This window comes from Cariama cristata, unplaced genomic scaffold (genome assembly GCF_000690535.1).
Source record: "Cariama cristata isolate BGI_N322 unplaced genomic scaffold, ASM69053v1 scaffold3240, whole genome shotgun sequence".
Classification (NCBI taxonomy): Eukaryota; Metazoa; Chordata; class Aves; order Cariamiformes; family Cariamidae; genus Cariama; species Cariama cristata.
The window spans coordinates 33739-57550 of NW_009593910.1; the positions used below are offsets into that span (position 1 = coordinate 33739).

Genomic DNA, 23812 nt, shown 5'->3' on the forward strand with positions numbered 1-23812 from the left:
TAAAGAAAGTAAACAGCAAAATTCATCTAGCGACTTGCTAACCCAGAAGGTTGACTTACTTTGAGAGTGCCATTTATGGACATGAGCTTGGGAGAGCAGTATAGTCAGTCCCATTGGGGGCTGTTCCTTCTGTTCCAGCATCAGACAGAATAGAAGGTTATTTCTATAAATAAGTCCCTACTATGTCCAAGGACAGAGATAAAAGCACCCAAAATATCAGAGCTCTCACTGGTGTCTCGAATAGAAGACTCAAAATCGTTAGTCATGCTAGCAAATCTCAACCTTAAAGGCAGTGACAACATCTGCAGTACAGAACCACACAGAATTACATAGAATCACAGAATCGATGAGGTTGGAAGAGACCTCTGGGATCATCAAGCCTAACCTTTTCCTAACACCACCATGTCAGCTAGACCATGGCACTAAGTGCCATGTCCAGTCTTTTCTTAAACACCTCCAGGGATGATGACTCCACCACCTCCCTGGGCAGCCCATTCCAATACCTGATGACCATTTCTGTGATTAAATGCCTGCTCATTTCTAGCCTGAACTTCCCCTGGTGCAGTTTCAGACTATGCCCTCTTGTCTTATCACTAGTTGCCTGGGAGAAGAGGCCGACTCCAACTTCGCTACAACCTCCTTTCAGGTAGAGAGCAATAAGGTCTCCCCTCAGCCTCTTCTCCAGGCTAAACAACACCAGTTCCCTCAGCCACTCCTCATAAGACTTACAGTACCTTCATACTAAGTGAATTGCTTTGATCTGTGAGCCATGGAATCTACTCGGTATTTTTATACCTTCTTCCACACATATAGACTTTAAAAGTCTCCGTCCTTCTGAGAAAGGACTGTGTACCGAAATTCTCCAGACTATGTTTACTTTGCACTGAGCATCTGCCAGAGGGAGGATGCTGCAGGGTGACTCATGCATTCCTCCCCACCCCAGATGTTCAATGCACTTCCTTCCAGCCCATGACCCAAGGCTTTAGTTCAGTTTCCCATTGACTTCAGTGCAGTGACTCCAGATTTACACTACTAACAAAACCTACTTAGCCCATGCCTTCGGCCAGTCTCAAAACAGCGGATAAGCAACACGTGATACATGCCTAAAATTCCACCAAATGTATTTGACTGTCATTGTAATACTGGTGAAGAAAAAACATGAATACTGCTCATGTGGCAGGGTAAATTGGGGCAGAAATTATGCTTCCACCCTCACCCCAACTGGGGGCAAACAGAAGGATCATTTCCAGTTAAGATTTGTGAAATGTTGTTCACTTTGAAGGAAGCCAGCAGCTGCTGACTTTCAGGGGTGGGATATTCCTTGCCATCAGCTCTTAGTAAGAGAGTAATATCCTTTCCTTTCTAGTTTCATGAGTGTGACTTCTGATCTTGTCGCCTCAAATGCAGTGCAATGTGCTCTGCAGGGGATACAACATCAACTGTGTCTAAACTAGAGCTACTTCTAGACTGAAATGGCCCAGCTTGGAGATGGCAAGTATAGGACACCAACAACCCATGATCTGCTGGTCTATCCACTTATCCTAAGCAATGCTGAAGGTTGTCTTGGTCACATATCCGCTTGATCAACTGATCCCTAAAAGCCTGGGGTCCTTTCCTTTAAGATACTAACTGTACGCTGTTGTGGCCCCCTGATGTTTAGGATGATTGGAAGCACTTTGATGTTCAGTCCCTGAGAGAAATGAGGTTTGAAGCAGGGCACCTTTAATTTTTGTCTTTACTCTCCTTTTCCACTTCAGGTTGAATACAAAAAGGGAAAGAAAAAAGAAGAATAATAATAATAATTTGGTGGCACACTTGACACCTGAACTGCTCAGACATGCTTAGAGAGGAGTGATCTTGACAGAGGCTGTGGTGTAGGAATTTGGTGACTGGTCCAGAGGGCTTCAAATGAAGCTTTTCCATTTAAAAACAGCAAAGTTCCCTAACAGGAAAGTTAGGGATACAGCTGTGAGAAATATTTTATATCTTATGCCCAATATTGCCTGGAGATGGGTAGGCATAAACGAGTCAAAGCAATCAGCCCAACAGCTAGAGCAGAGTTCTTATTTTGGAAACTTTCCCACATCAAATTTCCTTGTAAAACCGTGTAGCTGTGGTTTGGTTTTCTTACGGACAACACAGCTGCTTACATTTGGTATGCCAGGTACATTTTCTAAACACTGATATCCAATCATCTTGTCACTAATCAGTCTCCAGGAGTTCTCATCAGCACTAATGGGATTCTGGATGCCATCTGCGACTACAGGGCAATTTTGTGAACCTAAATATTAATAAAGAGTGGTTCTTCCCATTGCAGAACTGAAAAACATAATCCTAAGAATCCCATGTCAAAAGAAAAAGAGAGGCTGAGGGTTGAACACTGACCGTACAGGCCATCAAAGGGCTCATAACACTCAAAGCTTGTGGAGGAATCCATTCTTTTGCTTAGCAAGTAGGGCAGGAAGAGGGATGTTGGGAAAAGGGAACAAGGACAAGAGTCAACTGTATGGAAATACAGTTATTCAACACAGTAATCATGCTCCTTTGCCCCCCCAACCCCCAACTCCTTTAAATATTGTTACAAAGACCATTTAAATCCAGCAACTATACATACCGCTTTAGAAGAGAAATGGAAAAACGACTCCAGGCTGTCCCTCACCAGAGTAAAGAGGAACTTTGGGTAGTCAACTATAATGATCCAGGTTTATAGTCTAGCAGGACATCAGTATTACCACTGCTTCACATGGGTTTGCAAGTTGAGAGTCTCTTTTCCACATCATGTTGAAAAGGTGAAAGAATTGGCAGCAAGGGTTCCCACAACCTCATGTTGAAGTGTTGGATCACACCTCATACTCCCCTCATAAATCTCTACCTAAATCTTCTTCAGCAAGGAGATGCTCCCTGGATGTATCCTGTGAGCTTGTTGACTTGTTCTAGCTTGGACACTATGCCAGAGTTATCTGCACAGTGTGGTCACAGCAGGTTGTCCAAGGCCTACCTTGTGCCTAAGGTTAAGAAAAACAAAATTTTCACCCCTTGATGAATGATGATGAAACCCAGGATTTGCCAGCAACAGTACCTTTTTTTGGAAATTAACCATCAGTTGCAGCTAACGAGACTCCAACAATTTTGCAATTATAAATTCTCCAAGTCCAGACAGAGTGAGCCACAGACAGGTCAATGAAAAGTCAGTGAAAAGAGGATATAATCATATATTCTGTGACACCAGTACGGTTTATATCAAAGTTAAGGAGACCTAGAATGTCAGAGCTGATATTTGTGAAGCTGTTCAGGCAGATGTGGGCCTGGAGAGTTGCTCTTCCATGGATGGAGGATGCTACCCATTGCAGAACACAAGGGTGATTATCCCAGAGATCTTCTACAGACATTTCAGCTCTCCTGGGCCTGATGTATAAAGAAAAAAAGTACTCACAGAGCTTGATGTGTGCTCAAGATTCCTTGGAGGTTTCCCTACCTAACTCCTCATTCAGTTTTTCATGAGTCTGAACAACATATCCTGTACGGAGTGTTGTCGAGGCAGGATTTGGAAAGGCTTCTGTGAGGAAGAACCTCACCTCATCCTCTCCTATACAAGCACTGAGTCAAGAATGAGGACTACGGTATGAGGGAGGATGGGGCAGGAGTGTATTTTCATGTTCGGGTTACGCTTTTGGTTTGTTTTCCTAGGAGGACGTCCATCTCTGGAAACTGGAAGGCAAACACAGGTTCTGCGATGCTAGAACAGATTGCAATGACAGAGAGGTAAGGAAGAGGTTTTCAAGACAGTATTAGCTATTCTTGGGTTAGAAGGCAGAAATTGTATTTCAGACTTTCGTTAATTGAGAGAACTGGTAAGTGAGGTCTCCCGAGAGGCTGGATAAAGGAGTTTAAAAGACCAAGTGTTTCCTTAAAAAAATACTAAGGGCACAAAGGCAAACTGTCCTATTTTGGAGAACAGACTGGAAGTACAGCTAGAGACCAACATTGCTAAATCATCAGATCTTTAGTGAATGTAGCCACAGGAAACAAGACCAAGGTCAAGCACACCAGCACAAACATGTAGGGATAAAATCAGAAAGGTCACAGCACAAAACAAGAAGTAACAAGAAGTTATTCTAAGTACATTACTAATGAGAGGCAGACACAGAAAAGTGTTTTTCTTCTGCTCAACAGAGGGAAAAATCTGTCAGCTGAAGTGTTGAAAGTGCTTTTTTGCATTACTCTCCCAAAAGTGGACACTCTTTTAGCTAAGGTCTTCTCACTGCTGAACAGCGCAGGAGGAATTGTCTCATGCATCTTACAGACTAAAATTTGCAGATGGTACTTCCGTATATTCATATCACTGTGATATTTGCTATTATTGCAACTACATGACATTGTTGACTCCTGGTAACTAATGCTTTGCTGTAACTCCCAAACCCTATTCAGCAGAACTGCTATCAAGTCACTTGTTCTCCATCCTATTTAAGTAGATTACTTGTAGATTTAAAGAATCTATAGATTATGTATAGGCACTCATCCCTAATGAATCTAAGATTTTTTCAGATTACACCTCCAATTTGTCAGGGTCATGATTAATTCTGACTCTGTCCAGGTTTGGGCATGACATTTGAAGAGAGATAGCAAGGAGCTGGAGAGAGCCCAGAGGATAATAAAGGGAACACTCAGAGAAAACATAATCAACCTATGAGAAAAATATGCGACAATTACTTAGGTAGTTTTCCACCTTTTTCAGTTAGCAGACCACTGATATTTTTCCAGTAGAGGTGTAGACTCATGCATAATGAATCTACGCCTGCAGTGCAGAGGTTGACTTGCCTTCATTAGCTGTCACAGAGCTGGAAGAAGTTGTCCACAAGCTGAACAACACTTTATCCTAAAGATGAAAAAACTTAAAGGGCACAAGATGTTCAAATATGTAAAAGGCTGCTAATAAGCATTACTCACTCTATATTACTAGGACAATACTGTAAGAAATAATGGGCCTAAATTATAGCAGAAAAGTTTCGTTTGAACATTTCCTATATTTCCTAACAGTAAGGATAGCATAGCACAGAAATGGATTGTCTGGACGAGATGGAGAATCTCTGCACTCTTTCAGACCAGATTAAAGAAATGTCTCCTCTGTAGGGTACAAGAGTTGCGCAGGTGATCATCTAAGGTCCCTTCTGTACCTTTAGCTCTGTGAAACAGGGAAGCCAAGCCAAGCTCCAAATCAGACGCTGAAGGTGACAAGACCCTAATAGGACTGTAGGAACTGGACATTGTTATGCATCCTGATTGTTTATAACACAGCCGAAGCTGGAGAGACAAGGGTAGACACTCCCTCATTGCAGTGTTGTAGGACTGAAATCCAGCTTCCTGCCAGCCTGCCACGCTGCATTTTAAAGGTTCATTTTATAGCTGTAGTACCACAATTCACCACTCGAGCCTTATCCAGCCATAAATGCAACAAATTCCATTGAAATCTATGAGTCACCAGTGCATGCAACAAGGCAGGATTGTGCTGAAATGCTCTGATGAGTCGGAGCAACCTGAAGTACTGTACTGAACAGTAGCCCAAAGGATTGACATATTCAGGTCATAATAGGCAAAATGGCAGTAAATCCTCTGCAAATGCTACCTGTGATGCATATGTATAAATACACTCTTATGTCCCATAGCACTGCTATTCCATCCCAGCAGTCGTGACGCCTTCCAGTGCTCACCTAGGGCCAGCAGCAACATTGAAGACATGCAGCTATCGGGATCTCTGGCATGGGCAACAATTCCCTGAGCTTGGCTGCTGAATCCAGGCACCTGGAGATGTCCCTCAGGAAGAGAGGTGGCTCCCTCAATGGTGCCCTTGGGTGTGGGGCCACAGCAGCACACGAGGGGGCTCCCCGTGCCTCCTGCCTGGCTCAGGGGGTCCATAGTTCTCCTCCTTTTTATGCTACTGATTCCTTCTCAGGCACTGTCTTCCTCAGGGAGGCTGGGGTGAACGTGCATCATCTCCTCATTAGGGATAAGAGAGCACCGGTAGTCATATAAGCCATATTCTTGCTTCTTCCCACAGACATTGTGTTCGCACAAGTTGATCATTATATTGTCAAACTATGGGGATTCTGGCTGGCTTCAAGGACATAAACTTGTTCTTTGGCCAGAACAACTCTTTTCCCAGTCCCTGTAGAGTCTGCAAAATGTCAGTGTTTTCATAAGACTGTGGCCTTCCCTCCCCTCTCCGCATCTTGTCATAGTCCTGCTTACAGATCTGCTGTTCTGAGATTATTATTTTTATTGAAATGGTCAGGACTGCGGCACAGCTGCACAGGAAATAAAACCAGGCTGCTTCATTCCCTCCTCATTTCCACGGCGGGGGGATGCCGTCCCCCCATAATATGCCTCTTGTCGTTCTCTCTCCTCCTCTGACACCAGGGTAGCTAAGGGGGCACCAGCTCACGTTCCCATCCTGGGTGGCTGGAGAAAAGGGCTGCAGCCTGTAGCTCTCTCGCTAGCAAAACAGTGCCTGGTGCATGTGATGGGACAGCCTGGCTAAGAGCAACGCCCAGGGGATGGAAGGGAGGCAGGAGACTGTAAAAGGATGAAATTGAAAGAGTAAAATTGTAAAAGGCAGGAGCCGCTGAGTTATAGATCAGGGAGGGGATGGCTACTCCTTGCTAAATTCAGCACTCACTTTCTAATCCTATTCCAGCCCCAATGTGCAGGACATCTTATCAGGAGAAAGCTGCCTGCATAATGGAGGGCTTTCAGGCAAAGCCAATACAAACGATAAGGGGCCAACACTACTGGGAGATTAAATGAGCTAAATATTTATAGTTTGGCTAAATGACAACCAACTGGAGATCTGATGTAAATACCAAGGAAGGAAAGAAACATTTTAAGGTGGCTTTAAGGGCAGGATTGAAACAATCTGAAATGACAGGAAACTTAAGGTAAGATTCTTTTTTTTTGCTCCATCTCCTGTGCAAGAGAGGGAGGCAGTGACCCAGCAAAGTATAGGAAGTATGCCTTGTGATAAAAAGGGTTGACAAATCTCTTTGTGCTCCTATGGGCAGTGGGGCGGGTGTCTGTATTTGGTGGACTACCCAATGACAGCTAATCCTAGGCCATGCTTCTGTGGTTTCTGCAGGTACAGACTCTGGGCAGATGCCTGCGCGGAAATGTTTGGAGGTCTTGACATCTGCGCTGTCAAAGCTGTCCACAGCAAAGATGGAAAAGACTATATCATTGAGGTGAGAGCATGGGGAACCTGAATGTAAGTCTCCTTTGGGATGTGTATCTGCAGACATGCACCTTCCAAGTTCACATGCACCAATGTGCTCGCCTACCCCTCTGTGCATGGTCCAGCAGTCACTGCTCCTCTGTGCCCACCTGCATCCTCCAAGCTGTGGCCCACTGATACACAAAAAACTGATTTAGAGTCCCAGCTAAACTGGCAGATATGCAGCAAGGTGTCAGGGTTGAAGTGCCTACATTTCTCAGTGTGGACTGTAAAAGGAAATGGACTGTTTGGTCACCCCAGCTTTCCAGTTGATAAATCCCCACAGTGCAGAACCTTACCAGCACAGGACAGATGTGAAGCTGCAAGTGTTGCTGGCAGCATCCAAAGTTTGCTGTGTGTTAGTGCACCAGTGCCCCAGTACCATTCTTCCTACGCTAAGCACTTGCAAAGTCAGCGCATGTCTCATAGCTGATAGTAGGGATCAACAGCATCATGAACAAACAGGCTCATATTCAGTCCAACTTGAATTCAGGTGCCAGACGATGCTAGCGTATTAGTCATTTTAACCTCCCGCCATTACCCACTCAGAGGTCCAGCAGGTGATTCAGTCCATTAAAAATCTCCGTTTCTCTCTGAATGAATCTGTCTTTCTCCAATCACTTTAAAGGACAATAACAAAAATCCTAGCTGCATCTAATTCAAAAGAGTAAAATAAATGGTGAGAGTGTAGCAAAAAGGTCCGTAAGTAGCAGGAACAATTTAATTAAAAAAACAAGTGTATTTTCTAGAATCTTTTGCCCAGACAGCATTCAGTACAATATCAAACCAGTAAGACAAAGCGCCATAGAGTTACTATGGGTAGTGAGGACTACAACCTTTCGTGTTCAGAGCTGGACAGAGCTTCTGAGAGCTACAGTTCAGTGCGCTCCTTGCCAGGCGAGGAGGCAAACGTGGGAGTGGGGTAAATAGCACACTCAGGTCATCCTAACAGGGCAGAGAAGGAAAAGCTGGCCGGAAAATCAAAGTGGAAATTTAAGAGATGCTCTGGGGGAGAGAAAGTCTGGCAAGTAAAGCAAGTGCTTCTGTCACTGTGTGACTCAAGGAAGCACAGCATCTGACCTGCTGTAAACTCCACCAACACAGGTCAGCTGAGGAAGATGAGCAGAGCCAGCCTATGGCTTCATGCCGGGGTGCTGACACACTGGAAAACTATGTGTGGGAGAGCAGTCCCACCCGCTGAGGGATGGGATGCTGATGAGAACCACATGAGCCCTCCAGCGACTACGCATTCAAAAAATCTCCAGGGAGCAGTGACCTGTCAAAGGCCATGTGATATAAGCGTGCTGCCAGCAACCAAACGCCTGTGAGCCTCCGTCTTTCCTGAAGTGATGGGGCCACAGCTGATGGGTCTGCTCCTCTATGCAATTCATCAGCACCTAGTGGAGCATCCGCCAGAGCAGACTGTCTCCCTGCCACACACTTTTATATCTCTATGCACATGTAGCCAAGAAAGAAAGAGCAAGAAAGCAGTCTTAGGTTAGACATTAGGAGGTATTTCTTCACAGAAAGGGTCGCTAGGAATTGGAATGGGCTGCCCAGGGAGGTGGTGGAGTCACCATCCCTGGAGGTGTTTAAGAAAAGACTGGACGTGGCACTTAGTGCCATGGTCTCGTTGACATGGTGGTGTTAGGGCGAAGGTTGGGCTCCATGATCGCAGAGGTCTCTTCCAACCTCATCTATTCTGTGATTCTGTGATTCTGTCTTGCTAGGGATGACTATAAGGACATTTGGACTGTGTCCATACATGGTCAGACGTGAGATGTGGTTTTCATATCCCTGCATCTATTCTTGCACATAAGCCTACGTACGTGCACACATGGCTAATTCTGTGCTTAAGGATTATATGCCTCTGTCTGGGTATACCTCTGGCTTTTCACATCTGCCCCCATGTGTGACTGACTGGATGGAAAGCACATCCACACACTAACAGCCATCATCAGCTTGCACACAGAGAGAAATGCACGCTAATACTCCTCTCTCTGAGACAAAGGTAAAAAGCAATGGATTAATATGACACAAATCAGAAGAAACACAACAGCTTCAGATGGGTCATGCTGAATTGTCCCAGTGGAGAACATGATTGAGCAGACCTGATGTACTAACATCTAGCAGGCATTCAGATGCCAGGCTGATGGACATTGTCGGAAAAGGAGTAGAGTAGTCCAAACAAAGAATAGAACAAAGCCAAACAGGCACCTTTTCTACTTTATGCAGATCTGAGGGAGATGCTGACAAGTAATTAATTGCCTCCAGCCTCTTCCAGGGGTACTTTTCCTGGTCTGAAACTGATCCTTTATTTTGCTTTTTTCTTTTGATAGTGGGAGAAAAAAGTTATTTGACAGTGCGACAGTTGTATTTTTCTTGGTGAGAAGGAACAGTGTGCTGTGACATTTTACAAGAAAGCATGCCTAAATGGGCTGAACAAATAGGGAATTTGCACAATGCAATTGCAGGCAGTAATTAATTTTCACAGTGCAAAGTAGTTCTCTAGGAAAGATTCGCGGATGTAGTGACAGGCAGTTCTATGAACTGAGATTTATCACACTGGTTTGTTGCAAACAGAATCGGATTAAGACAGATGAGTTATCAACACAGCACAAGAGTAATCTTGCACCCATGGTATTTGCTGTTACTTGAACTTCACCTTCTTTTCTTTTCCCATGGCAAACAGCAGAATCTAGTACGTTTCTGCCCTTTGAAGCATGAGCACACTTATGCCCCATTTTCATGGCTCATATTGAAAACTTTGAAGAAGTCAGTAGATTTCTTCAAAGTTTCATTCCATTAAAACAGCTGTGAATTCAACAGTAAATGCTGGTATTTCTTTTTCCTCTGCTTTAAAGAACTCTGTCACTTTAAGGGAATGTTTAGCATGAATAGTCAGCACTTGATCAGAAGGCCAGATCCTCAAAACAGTGCAAGTTCAGTACCACTGTTAGCAGCCAGATTCGCAAAAGAGCTCAGCAGCGTATATGGTACAATAATCTCCCCCCTCCCTTTTTTTTGGTAATCTAACCCTTTTCTACATCTCTGCTACGCTGACAAATATGGAGTGAGTAGAGGGCAAGTAAAATGATCCATGTGATTTATTCTTCCTCCTGGATCAGCTAAGCCCTACCTGCCATACAGCTAAGCTGTGTTACTAGACATGTTCCTTGCTGCCCTGCAAGAAGCCCTGCCCGTCCCTTCAGCGCTGCCATACAATTTCTTTTGATATGTCTAATCATCTGTTTCCTTACTTCCTTCCCTAAAAATCACCTAAGACTCTGCTCTCGCACATCAGAGCATAGAATAACAAGTCCAGCCTTCAGGCCTCAGCATCAGATAGATGCAGGGGGAGGACTGGGATGGGGTTTTCCTGAGTCTTTTCTCCCGGCCACTGTCTGCTCCCCAATCGTACACCTTATCAGGCAATAGCAGCTGCATCAGGAGCAGCCACTGACCTTGGGCAGCTACAAAGGCCAGGTCCCTATGTGCTCTTCTTGTCTTGCCCAGCTGTTCTGTGATCTCCCCAGGAAGAGATGAGTGCAATCTGTCTGTGATTCACGTATTCCTCTCAGCCGTTTGATTTATTTGAGCATTAGCATTCATATCTGCCCAGTTCCAGAGCGATTCCCCTTTCCCGGAGGACAGAGAAGGTGACATCTCATGCTCCTTTTCAGTTCGGTGGCAACCAGCTGTGTCATTTTGCCCACAGATATCACTGCCATTTTCAAAGACCTTCCCTGATGCATGTGATTGCTCATTCCTGTATTTGCAGTCTCGCACAGCTCACATTCCCCTGCCAGGCACTACACAGCAGGACAGCAGGTACCCTCATCCCTGGTACACTTTCACCAGTTCAGGTGGGACCTGCTCCAGGGTGCATTCCCCCTGGTGCCTTTGTTTCATAAAACAGCATCTTCCCCTTCCTCTCCAGCCACTGTTGCCACAGAAATAAGGGAAAGCAGTCCTTAAGATGGGGAACTGAGGGGTTTGGTGTGTTTAGCCCAGAGCTGTATCTCAGTTACTGACAGGCAGGGTTAGGGAGTCAGGAGCCAGGCCTGGCTGGGCAGCCTGTTAGTGGAATAATGGCATCATCTAGTGGTCAGACTGCTTTTCTCACGCGTGAACTGGAATTGCCAAATGAAATGGGAATGCTTTTAAGGTGGGAGTTGAGGGGAGGGAAACCTGCCCAGGAACCTGCTGAAGGGCCCCCAGGAGCCCTGGGCTAGGGAGACACAGGTGGGAACTGGCTGTTCCGGGACACTGCTAGGAAACATCTCCTTTCCCCACCTCATATTTTAACAGAGAAACAGCAAAGTGGACAGTGGAATGAAAAGCCACTTTGTGTATTTAGCTGCCATCTAATTTTCTAAGCTCCTCCTTTTGCCCCCTGGGTCAAGTAGGTCATGGATAGAAACACCAACTCACTCTTCATGCGAACCCCAGCTAAACTTCCTAGACAGCTTCTCTAGTGTTCGTAAGAGACACCTATAGAAATTAATCCAAATTCATATTCTGCAAGAAAAGACTAGAATACAAACTCAGTGAACTCACCTCACTGATTTCCTCTACTTTAAATCTAAAAAAAAAAAAGGGTACAAAACTTTCCATTTCACTCCAAGAATGGACTCTTGCAGTCTTGCCAGGGTGGAGTACGTTTCCGATTGTTATCGGAGCGTGAGTCAGTGCCTTTCTTGAGCAATGCAACCTTTAACTGTGCATTTCCAGGGTTTTTAATGTTTGGTTTAAAAATAAAAGCAAAATAAAATAAACTCTTCCAACCTTGATATTTTGGTACAATTATATTTACTCCAGCTGAATCTTAACTTCATCATAGTGCAGTTCTTCCTGTGGGATTTAGCTAATGTTTGCAAAGCACTTGATTTATGGTCAACTGTTGAAAATTATGTTTGGGGCTGCTATACAGCTGAGGATCTGCTGTGCTTTCATTATTATTGTTGTTGTCAGACCATTTCTTACCTCAAAGACCCTTTGACAGTTCTCCATTCCCCATCCCCACAGTCTTGCTTCCCAGCTTTCCCCAGCACAGTTGTAGTGCTTGCTTGGGAAGCAGTCGAATCACAGCAGCATCAAGAAGACAAGCGGGCAAGAAGTTTACTTTCCTGAATTGGGTGCTGCTGTTTTGGTGACATCCTGTTCTTTATTAGACATCCGTGGTGTTTATTTCCCCTCTCAGGGTGCAGTGTTTTGCGTTGATTAATCCCAAATGTTTCTGGTTTCCTCCAGTCCCTGTAGTTTTCATCTCCTCAGGCTTTGGTACATGGTGTTTCCTTTCTCCTGTGGCCCTTTCTGCTCCAATGTCACCCCCAAATACTGTGAGACAATGCAGAGAGACCTCATCCATCAGAGGCATCTCCTCAGGATATGTGAAGAAAAAAGGTTGTGTCTAGTTGATTTAGAAAGCCTCCAGCCACCAGAAGTCTTGGCTTCGCTTCCAAGTCGTGAAGGGAAGGAAGATGGGGAGTAGGGGGAAGTACATGCCATGTCCAAAAAAATGTAAGCGAAATCCCACGCCTAGGAAAGTCAAGCAAGTTTCAGCACGGAGGGGAGCGGTGACTATAGGTGTTGGCAAGAACGTGGAGACACAAAACAGGTTAATGTGAGAGGTGAGTTGAAACAGGTATCTGTCACCAGGAACCCTCCTTACTAACTGTTGTTTTTCCCTCCTGTGGCAGGTGATGGACAGCTCAATGCCCCTGATTGGGGAGCACGTGGAAGAGGACAGACAGCTTATAGCCGATCTGGTTGTTTCCAAAATGACTCAGCTTGTCATCACTGCTGGGTCTGCGCCATCACCGCTGAGGCCTTGGGTATGAGTGAATAGAGACTTTATGCACAAGTTGTTTCCTGAATTTTTTCTCCCTCTCTCCTCCCTGTGGGTGTCAGGCAGTCAGACATCTCAGAGAGCTGAACAGTCCGATATGGGAGTGTGTTGGATAGGCTGACTCCCGCCCTTCCAAAGAAGTCTCCCACAGACTCTTTGAAGTGGGTGCCCCTAAGAAACACCTCTTTCCATTCCTCTCCCTCCATATAACTGTGACATCACACCAGTAGTGTGGTCCATGCATCTAGACATTCTGGCTTGCAAAATTCATAGATTCATAGTGATGACAGCCATTTTTAGAGGTTCTTGTAACGCACAACTTGATCTCCAACTAACACCATCCCTCAGGATAAGTTTCATTCCAGTTTTTGCATCCCTGATGAAAATCTGTGCTTCCCAGAATGGAAGGTGGGAATCTCCACCAAGAGTTGTTCTATTCCTTACTGCAGCCTCTCTTTTGGGGATGCCCTTCATCCCCTTCATCAGGAGGAGGCTTGACTAACGCTGAACTCATATAAGAACCTGTCATTTTTCTGTTTAAACTGATGCCTTAGTGTTTCTCATGTACATTTAGTTTGAATATCAAATGTTTCTAATCTTAGTGCCACATTTCCCAGTGGCAGCCCTGCATAAATGAAACACACCAGAACATAATCTATGTCTCTAGGTGTATGTGCTGCCCCTCTTCCAGCATCTAGCAGGGAACCAAGCACGATGGTTTGAGGACAATAAATCTGTACAAAAGAAAGGACAGGAGAGTAAACAGGCTGAGGGATAATACTGACTGCAATACACTGGAACAGTTTCCATTTCCACTTGAGACAAAAAATGGGAGAAAGCACTTTCCAGCTCTCTGCCTTTATCATATGAGAGCCCACTCCTGCTAAACCAGGTCCCCAGAATGAGGGGTATTCAGGGTAACTCCAAGTTTTAGGTAGAGTGAGAGGGTAAACGTTTAATAGACACTAAAAATGCTTTGAGGCAGGAAAGTGACACAGAAAGGATAGGATTTACTCTGGGCAAACTGGAATCAACAACTGCCATCTGAAATAGCCAAGATACAGAGTGTATAAACCAAGAGCAGAGGTGAAGTCAACAGAAACTGAGAACATGGACAGATGCATCTGTTTTCTATGTCTGTAATATACTGGTACAGGACTGGATTGGATTACAACAGACTTAAAATAGGGCCAAAATAAGAACAAAACAAATGGTCTTGGAGAGATGGGATGTCAAATAGAAAAGTTAAATAAGAAAAGGGTCTTCATCAAGAATACAACCTACAAATATCTGTATGCAAAATCAAGAAAATTAAAACCACAAACATGTTAACTAGATTGTTTTGCTATTGAGAAAGACCTTAGTACAACAAACATTGCAGAAACTGCACAAGCTACAATTGCTAACGTAATGCTATAACACATAGTTGCAAATGTGCAGAGAGAAGTAATTACATCTGAGGCTGGTGAGATGCAGAACTAGACCTATAGGTGAAGACTTCCACAAAATGAAGAAAAATAACAGTTCTGAATACAAGGACAGCAGTACTGAATACATAGAAATATGAACCTTTCGATATCCTCTGGGTATGCATAGAATATCTGTACATATTATTGGAGCTGTCTATACTAGCCTCTGGATCAAGAAAAAATGAGACATTATGAAACTGAGCGCACACAATAGGATAAAACACCTTGACCTAGCCTTAAGAAACACTCAGGTACAAATTCGGAAAGTGAATATGTACCATTAGGTTTGGTGTCCAAGGGACAGATGTGGTATCAGAAAGTAACAGTATGACACAAGCAGTTAGAAAATAAAACTAATCAACTCCCTAGCATTAAAAGTAAAACTGTATGGACGTTATTTGAGAGACCACTGTTTTCCAGAATGCATATATACATTTCTGATCTGCTCCTGAATCAGGAATGCAAGAAATAAACTTCTAGAGTTAAGTGGCAGTGACAGACAAATTGAAGACAAACAGAAAAAAAAAAAATCTTCCAAATTTGGAAACCTGACATTTAAGAAGACATTTATGCACCATCTTGCAAGTAATAAAAGGAAATGTAAAATGGATAAAAATTTATTTTGAAGAGCAGGTAGAGGGAAGAATGAAACAAATTCTAAGAGTTCATCAGAAGGTGGAACCCTACCAAAGAACTGGTGAGCTCTATGGATCATCCAAAGTTAAGCGAGAAAAGGAAGACAACAAGGACAGTGTTGTGACTCTAGTAAATTTAATTGCTGAAAGTGGGGAACTTCCTAAACTAGATATAGTTTTTCCCAATCAGAAAGACAGGGGAGAGAACAAAAACAGTGATTAAATCAGTGATGACTGATATTTTTAAAAATTATTAAGTCCCCAGAACCAGATGGCTACATCCAATGAACTGAATTTAGGAAGTAACTAAGCTGCCAAGAAAAAATGTGCAGTTTCATTAGCAACAGTTATTGCTCCAGAGGATTGGTCTACAACAAATACAAAATATGAGTTTAAAAAGTTGTAAGACTAACGTAGAAAAGCAAGTAGATAAGTAAGTCACGGACTTTATGAACTGTCTCAGGCAATAATTTAGAGAGTAATACAGAAGACAAATAAACCAACAAAACCACAGCTTAAGAGTATCTACCACATTAATTTTTTTGCGAAGAAAAATGTCCCATTAATTTCCTTTTGATTCTTTTCCCCTCATTTCTTTGAGAATTCTTTCATAAAGTGGTAGATAACAAGCAGTCAGTCAAAATAATGTAGCTAGACTGTCAAAAAGCCTTAGGCAAGGTAACAGACAAGAGCTATTAAAGAAAGCAAGCAGGGAGGGGATAAAAGGCAAAGTTTCATTGTGGAGCAGAAGCTGGCCTCAGATAAAGACATAGATACGAGAGATGTTAATTCTTGCAAACAGTTTGCAGAGGGGATACTTAAAGGATACTAAGCCTGGTCATGTTGATAATTGGGTTGGCCAAGCCCAGGACAGGGTAAGATGTTAATGACAAACTTGTTTTCATGTCTACAACATGAAACCCGGGTTCATGGTTACAGCTGCAGTTCTGCCCTTGCTTCTCTGCCCCACCTCCATCCTTTCCCCTCACTGTTTCCCTTCCAAAGGCAGAAGACCTTGGGCTGGCCCTCACCCCTTCATCTCTGAGCCTCAAAGTCCTGTTTTGCCTTCATCTCTGAGAAGCCTTGGTTGGCTGTAGGCAAAGGCTGTAGAGATGAATATGAGATCCAAATCCCTTTCTTTGGCTGGGCTAATCAGAATGCCTCACAGCATTAGGGCAGTAAATTTCCACCAATACCAAGGCAAGGATTAGTGTCCCAAGCTATATAGGACTAGGAGCTATGAATGGAAAATTCCCAGACTTTCCTCCCCGTCCATTTGCAAGACCCAGATAAATAATGTAAAAGATGGGCTGGAAACCTCATCATATCTATGTTAGTCAGTTGAAACGTATTTCAGTGCTTCCAACTATGACACATTTCTTCCCATTTCTAGAACCACTTAGCTCATTCTCCTGACCTTCCAGGAGCCTTGAAGACCCTCTTATCATTGTGTTCTCCATGTAAATAATCCAGCACGTACCAGCCTATCTGTCTCCGGCTTCCCCTGCTTTCATAAACAATTTTGTGCAATAGGCTTACTCAGACTTTTGTTAGCTTTGGACCAGCCCTTTGTGCAACAGTTCGGTGTTGCTTAATCTGTTTATTAAAATATCTGTCAAAAAGAGTAAACAGTGAGAGAGAAGAAAGTGCAGATGGCACCAACCAGGGATGGCAGTGAAGAACATCTGACAATGTATGTATTTTAAGTCACTACAACAGCAAATGAAACTCCATATGGAAGATTGAAAGGTAAGCTAAGCTGGGGGCAGAAAGAGGGAGAACATAAACAATCTGTAGACCTTGCAAGTGGCACTAGCCATTCCCCTTGAGAAAGTCTTTGTCACATACAGGCTAATGAAAACCATTGCTCAGCCTATGGTTGTGTTGACAAGGGAGAAGCAGGAAATTAGGAAGCAGGAGAAATGAGCTGGTGATGTATACAGAGAACCTAGATACTGCTTCATCTGGAATAATGTAAGCAGACCTGCCTCTGGCATCTGCAGAAGGAATCACAAAGCTGGGAAAGAGAAGTGGGTGATGAAAACAATTAGAGGGCTGGAAACATTCCCATGGATGGACCAAAGGGATTCAGTCTTGGCTTTAGAAAGGAGGCGAATTAGAGAGAGGGCAGTAAAGGTTTGCAAAATAATGAACGGCCTAGCAAGGGCAGGTTGTGAGAACTACTCTCAAAACTCAGAGCAAACCAATGTAGTTAAGAAACGGGAAAGGCAGTGAGGCTGAGAGCTGAGCAAGACTCAAAGGCTCTGGGTGTAGATAAACAAAACAAAATATCTGGAACTGTTGCAAAGATTTTGTGGAGTAGATAATAAGGTTCATGTTTCAGAGTTGAAACTGGCCCTTGCTTATTAGCAATTGAGAGAAGACCCCTTAGGGTAAAGAAATGATTACTCCATTCATGTTTCCATGGTTCATCCCTCCTTCCTTTGGAACATCTGGTGCTGGCAACTGTCCAAAATGGGAGATGGGACTAAGAGACCCCCTCAGGCCTGACACATTTGGTAATTCCTGATTGCCTAAAAAACATTCTGAACTGTAACTTCATTGTTATTCCCTGTGAGCAAACACTTCTGTGCTCTTTATTACTCAGCTCTCCATTTTAGTCCCATGAGATTTTACCCAGATGCTGTATGTGTATGTGTGTGTGTGTGTATTTAAGGAACACTTAACGAGACTGCAGTTCCTGTATTACCTCAGGGCTTCTCCCTGGGGACTCTGCATTAACTGGAATGGTTTTATTTTTTCCTCTAGCCTACACAAGTTCAGCCTGCATCAATGAAATCTCAGACTGGACCTCAGCTTGGACAACTGTCCCAACCACGGCCTCCTCCCCAAGGTACAGGTCTTTGGGTCCCATGACAGTGTGGACTGTAAGACCTATCAGTTTGCCTTCTAAATACAAGCTATCAAGATAAAGGTTTCACTCATTGTTCCAATTCACTGACAAGCAGGCAGCAAATTCAGTGTGCTGTTAAAGCTGCTGCTGTCGTAGTCCACAGCAGCTCAGAAAGTGGAATGAAAATTTGATATAGATCCAGTTAATACTGCTGGTGGGACCTGGCTTAGAAAAATGAGGCCACTTGCACAGACAATTTTGGGCACAGAGCGTATTTGTGTTTGCACAAAGCTGTAGTGGCTACAAGTGCAAGAAGTGATGGGAATATGCTAGTGCTGTCAGGCCTGGAACAGACACCAAAGTGGTGATGCCAGGATCCCTGATCCATCTGTCCGGGTGTTCCCCTGTCAGGCAGAGCACACCCCCAGCTCCTCCTGACAGAAGCAGCAGCTTTGACTCATGTGGCTTGGTCAGAACAACAGCTTTGATTTATTGTCCTGATTTACGCTGAGGTGATGAAGCACAGGGCTGCCCCGTGGGTACCCAGGCCACACCAACCACTCAATTCACATAACCAGTGAGACCCTCCTTTTGCCATCTTTGTCCCTTCCTTTCTCCACTCCAATCTCCTACCAAATTAACACCCACCTCTAATTGCCTTTTCCTCATCGGTCACAGTTTTGCTGTATCCAAAATTCAGTATTTCTGATACCAAATGCATCTATGTAATCTTGGTGTTATATGGTATTACTGATATGAGTTGCTGGTCTTACAGGATACTACTCCCCATCTGTGTCCAGTACTCCCCTTCAATTCTCTGCAAAGTTCTTTCTCACATAACTCCCCCTTGACCACCTGTGAAATCATCACAAAGCTCCCTGTAACTTTTGTTAGCTTCTCACACTGTTATCTGTCATGTCCAGCAATTTCTCATGTCACATCCAATTGTTTTCCACATCCTCTTCAGCTGTGAGACTCAGCTACCAATACGGCTGAAGCCACCTGCTGATAATGCTGGAAGAGATGTATGGATAGGGATAGGGTGCACAGTCTTACCTCCAACTGCTGGGCCCATGAAGGGACTGCTGACCCAAACCAGCAGATTCAGCTTTCATTGCCTGCAGAGAGCTGCTTCTGCACTGACTCCCTTCCCAGTGCAGGAAGCGCTTGCCAAGGATAGGAAATACTAGTCACATGGAAGAGTACAGCACATTGAAGTGACTCCCTTTGGGGAGAGTGGCAGAGCTTCTTTAGCGCTGAAGGAGGCAGAGAAATGGACAACTCCCCTACAGATGAGGGCATGACACCCGTTTTAGGCCTATATGAGAGGTTTTCCCCTATCCTTCTGCATGAAGTTACTCTGAAGAGTCTCTTGCCTTAACATAACCCATTCTTCCATATAGATGCTCCTTGCTTCTTGTCCACCACATGCACTTCCTCATGTTTATGTCTACATGTCCCTTTCAGGCGGACCACACCAGCCTCAGGGATCTCAGCCCCCACGGACAAACGCACCTCCGCAGCAACGGCTGTCTCCTCAAGGACAGCAGCCCCAGAGTCCCCAGTCCACTTCACCTCAGCAGCAAAGGTCACCTGGATCTCCAAAGCAAGTCCGATCAGCAACTGGGTCCTCTCCAGTCCAGGCTCCCAAGGCAGGAATGTTCCCTCCACAGCAGCCTAGACCTCCTGCTCAAGGCCGGGCTCCTAGCCAGCCAAGTCCCACTGAAACGTCCAAGCAGCAAGCCACCCCACACCCGCATCTGAAGTAGGTGCTCTGTTAATCTGCTGATATCTATAGATATTAGAATAAGGCTGTCAGAAAAGTACCCTGAGCTAGCATGAAGAACATATCACCTGTTGGCAGGCAGTAGTCCCCAGGGACAAAGGCCTGGACAACTGTGAGTGACTTCCGAGGTATATATGCCCAGGTCTAACAGGCCACCATTGACCTGTTGTCAGGAAGAACAAGTTGTTCATCCCTAAGATTTCACATTCTTCCTCTTGTTTGTGTGCTCATTGTTAATCGTGTGTTCTACCCTGGCCACATCAACACAGCTACTACCTTCCCAGCAGGGTATATACTCCTTACAGCCTGTAATCAGCACATTATTGGCCAGAAAGCTCAACAAGAGTCATTTCTTCACTATTCCCTGAATGCAGGAGCCACACAAGGCTCTTTACCAGGCAATTTTTTTCAACTGGTAGCAAAAAGGCAGGGAAGGGTGGGTAGGAGGAAGTAGAAGTGGCACTGCTCATATATATAAAACTCCAGATGATGACTGTATGTTTGTTTAACCACTCTTCTGGAGCAGAGCACACCACTGAATTATTGTGGATCTTTGGTAGCAGCCTTTACTGCCACCCTTCATGGAGCATATCTGGCTGGCACCATGGAGGAAAGATTGGCAAAAAAATGTTTGGTGCTGACAAAAAGTTGGCACAAGAGCAAATTGGGATGAATAGGCCAGAACAAAATAGATGCTAGAAATGAGAAGACAGTTTCTAGGCAGCAGAGGAGTGATGTTTTGGAACAGGCTTTCAGTGATGATGTCTACATTAGCAAGGTAAACCAATATACTTAAGGATCAAAATGTTGGTGCTAAGGATGCAGTCGTCACACTATACATATTTCAGGTACTTTATTTCAGAGTCTGGTCTTGTGCTGAATGCCTATCGCTGATCAGGAGAAACCACTTAGTGACAAAGCCTGGAAGCAGGGAAAATTGGGAGATTTACTTCAAAAGCACGGTCCTGATCAGAACTGAAACACTAGCAGATACTCAGTAGGAGCAGTGTGGCCAACCAAAAGACCTGCATAACACAGCTGACAGTCAGAGCGAACATGCCAGGGAGGGTAGACAACAGCACACATTGCAGGGCACATGGCTACCAACTTGCCGAACCTCTCATGCTCTCACATCTGAAAGGACAGGACCATCATTTATGGTACGGCTGATGAGAGACAGGTGACCCTCAGCATGAATCCATTCTTCTGTATTAGCAGTGAAATGACTTAACTGTTCCTCACAACACTTGCATCCAATGGCAATTGCATACTTTTAGTCAGATGTTTTCATAAACACTTAGTAGTCTGGACTCTGATATTGGAGCCACCTGACTGTGTCCCATCCTCTTCCACTCCCCCTACTCCTCCCCTATTCCTGTATGTCTTGGCATACGGAGATTCTCCTTGCTAACCTCTCCTTTTATCCTTGAATTTGTCAGTGTGATGGAACACAAAGCATCAGTAACCAGCTTTGAACTACCGCCTTCTCCTGGTGAGTCTGAACTCTCTTTTCCATTTCAGCAAATCGCAGTCCCTGACAAACACCTTCAGCATATCTGAATCATCTCAGCGGGGAAACGCCAATGAAGACGAAGCAAAAGCTGAGACCATCCGCAACCTGAGGAAATCATTCGCTAGCCTGTTTTCCGATTAACAGCCCTTCAGCTGGATCTGTGCTTTTGTCAGCCCTCACTCTTCATATCAGCGTACCTGATGTCATCCTGGAATACACTCAATGGTACCCGGTGATTTACAACTAACACTTGGGTAAAGGGAATCTAGAAAACCATAGTTGTTTTAATACAAAGAAAATATTCTAATAACGGTCTGAAAAGTGACTGTATAAAAGTGGCACTATTTCATTGGTTTTTGTGCATAATCAGAATCCCATCTGTTCAAATGACTGAGTTGTAAAGCAAATTTTACTCTTGCTAACCCCTGTGGAGTCAACAGTTATGACAGTGCAAACTAGATTTTATTTTGATTTGTATATAGTCAGTACAATTGCTAACTTCCAATTATTGAGTCCTTGTTGAGGTCGAGCTAAAAAAAAAAATATAGCCTTATTTCAGAAACAGATGTGCAAAGACAGAGTCAAGAATAAGTAATCATTGACTGATAAAGTGAGCATGCTTGACCATGAAATCACAGTGAACTGTGGAACTTCATGATACCAACCTTACTAAAAGTCACTTTTCAGAGCAAACCTACATTCAAGTTAAATACGGTACCAGGCATCAGTAAGCGCCAAAGATCACATGAGCAGGTCATCCAGATGGACTGCTGGTTTGTTCCAGATCACTCTGCTCATAGCATATAAAATGTCTCTGTTTCATGCCTTGCATTTCTGTCCCCTGCACGTGATTCCTGAGTTCTGAGAAAAAAGTGTCATGTTCTAACCCTCTAGCCTTAGCTCAAAAAATAACCTGAGAAATGGGCCTTCCACACAAAAAACAACTTCTTCCCCTGCCCCTGGAAACACCAGAGTTAATGTTCACAGTTCACACATATTCCAGACAAAAACCAGCTAAACTCCAAGCACTTTGGTGACTTGGTCACACCTGGCTAAGTATGTCCCCCAGGAACATGCTTAAATAATAGCAGAGCTGATGAAGTGCACAAACTTGTGTGCTGAGTGTTCCATAATACCAAACGGACAGAGAGATGGAGTGAGAGCCTGTCTCCCTCCTTGAACTCCCATCGACTTCACTGGGGTGAGTGCAAAACGAATGCAAGGTGACAAACCTGCAACGGAACAGGAAATCTATCCTTTACAATTCAGGTGAGCTGGGGTCCATCCAGAGACACCAGGCCATGAGAGGGCATGTACGGGATTGCCCCAAGCAGGTAATGATCAGTATTAGTCCTCCCCAACCACCCCCAAGAATTATTCTTCCAGAGAAGACAGAGACAGATCTTTACCAGGTGTGCTTTCCCTCTAAATCTGGAACACAGAATGAAGCTGTCTATGAGCACAGCTACAAGAACTGGGACGTGGCAAAAACCAGGAATGACACAAGCTACATTCACAACTGAAAAAACCACCCTGGGTAAACCAATGTATCTATGACTATTTCTGCCAGCTAAGAACCCACTCCTTGCACCGTGCTAGGTATAATTACAACACACCTAGTACAGGCGCAAGTCCCCATCCCACCTCCTCGATTTTTCTTCAAGTTTTGTCAAGTACTTTAGTTGCAAACTGTGCATACAGCTTCAAGGCCAGACTTTCGGCTTTGTACTTCCCTTGGCAACTTCACCTTGATGACACTTAGGAATGCCCAGGGAAACAGGGAGGTCAGTAAGTTAAAAACATTTGAGCCAATGGCACAGATCTTTGCTGTCACTTAAACAAGGAGATCCCCAAAGCAACAAAAGCAATAGCAGCATTTGCCATCTTGGATCTTACAATGCACTGGTGGGAATGAAGCCAAACAAGGAATTCCATCCTGCATAGCACCTGTCATGAACATCTAAATCCAATGCAGTCATCTAGACCTTGTATGACCTACCCCTAAGCAGGCCTTTACACATATAATGGCTTTTGCGACCTCTGCACTTTCAGGCAACTAACAGCATTGCTTTTCCAGGTTGGAAGGCTCTCAAGACTCATCTGGACCAATGATTTATACCTCAAGTTCAGTATTATAGAACCACCCTACTCCCTCATGATTTATCTCCCCCTGCCCCAGTTCTGTGTTGTCCTTCCAGGTTTGCTAAGCGGTTTACAATGTTGCATCATAAATACATGTCATTGTTTGAGAAAAAAAACAGACCCTGCTGTTTCAGAGTCTCCAGGAGCAATAAAAGAGCGACAAATGGCCTTGAGCAAGCACTGTCCCATTGCCAAGAACAATAGCAGATTAACAGGCCCCACTAATATGGAGAGGAGGTAATACAACCCTGGTGGGAGAGGATTTCCTTCTGTAATGCTTCCTTCAGCATGCTTTATGCCT

General features: G+C 44.2%; 1 protein-coding gene across 1 annotated transcript in view; it reads left to right on the forward strand.

The window, feature by feature from the left end:
- LOC104158316 (synapsin-3-like) overlaps window positions 1-21818 on the forward strand; it is a 34340-nt gene extending 12522 nt beyond the window's left edge. The window contains exons 4-9 of the mRNA XM_009695932.1: window positions 3688-3762; window positions 7130-7232; window positions 12964-13098; window positions 17986-18070; window positions 19538-19835; window positions 21378-21818. Of these exons, the coding sequence (XP_009694234.1) occupies window positions 3688-3762; window positions 7130-7232; window positions 12964-13098; window positions 17986-18070; window positions 19538-19835; window positions 21378-21510 (829 nt within the window). The 3' untranslated portion in view covers window positions 21511-21818. The remainder of the gene's footprint in view (window positions 1-3687; window positions 3763-7129; window positions 7233-12963; window positions 13099-17985; window positions 18071-19537; window positions 19836-21377) is intronic.
- The last annotated feature ends 1994 nt before the right edge of the window (window positions 21819-23812 follow it).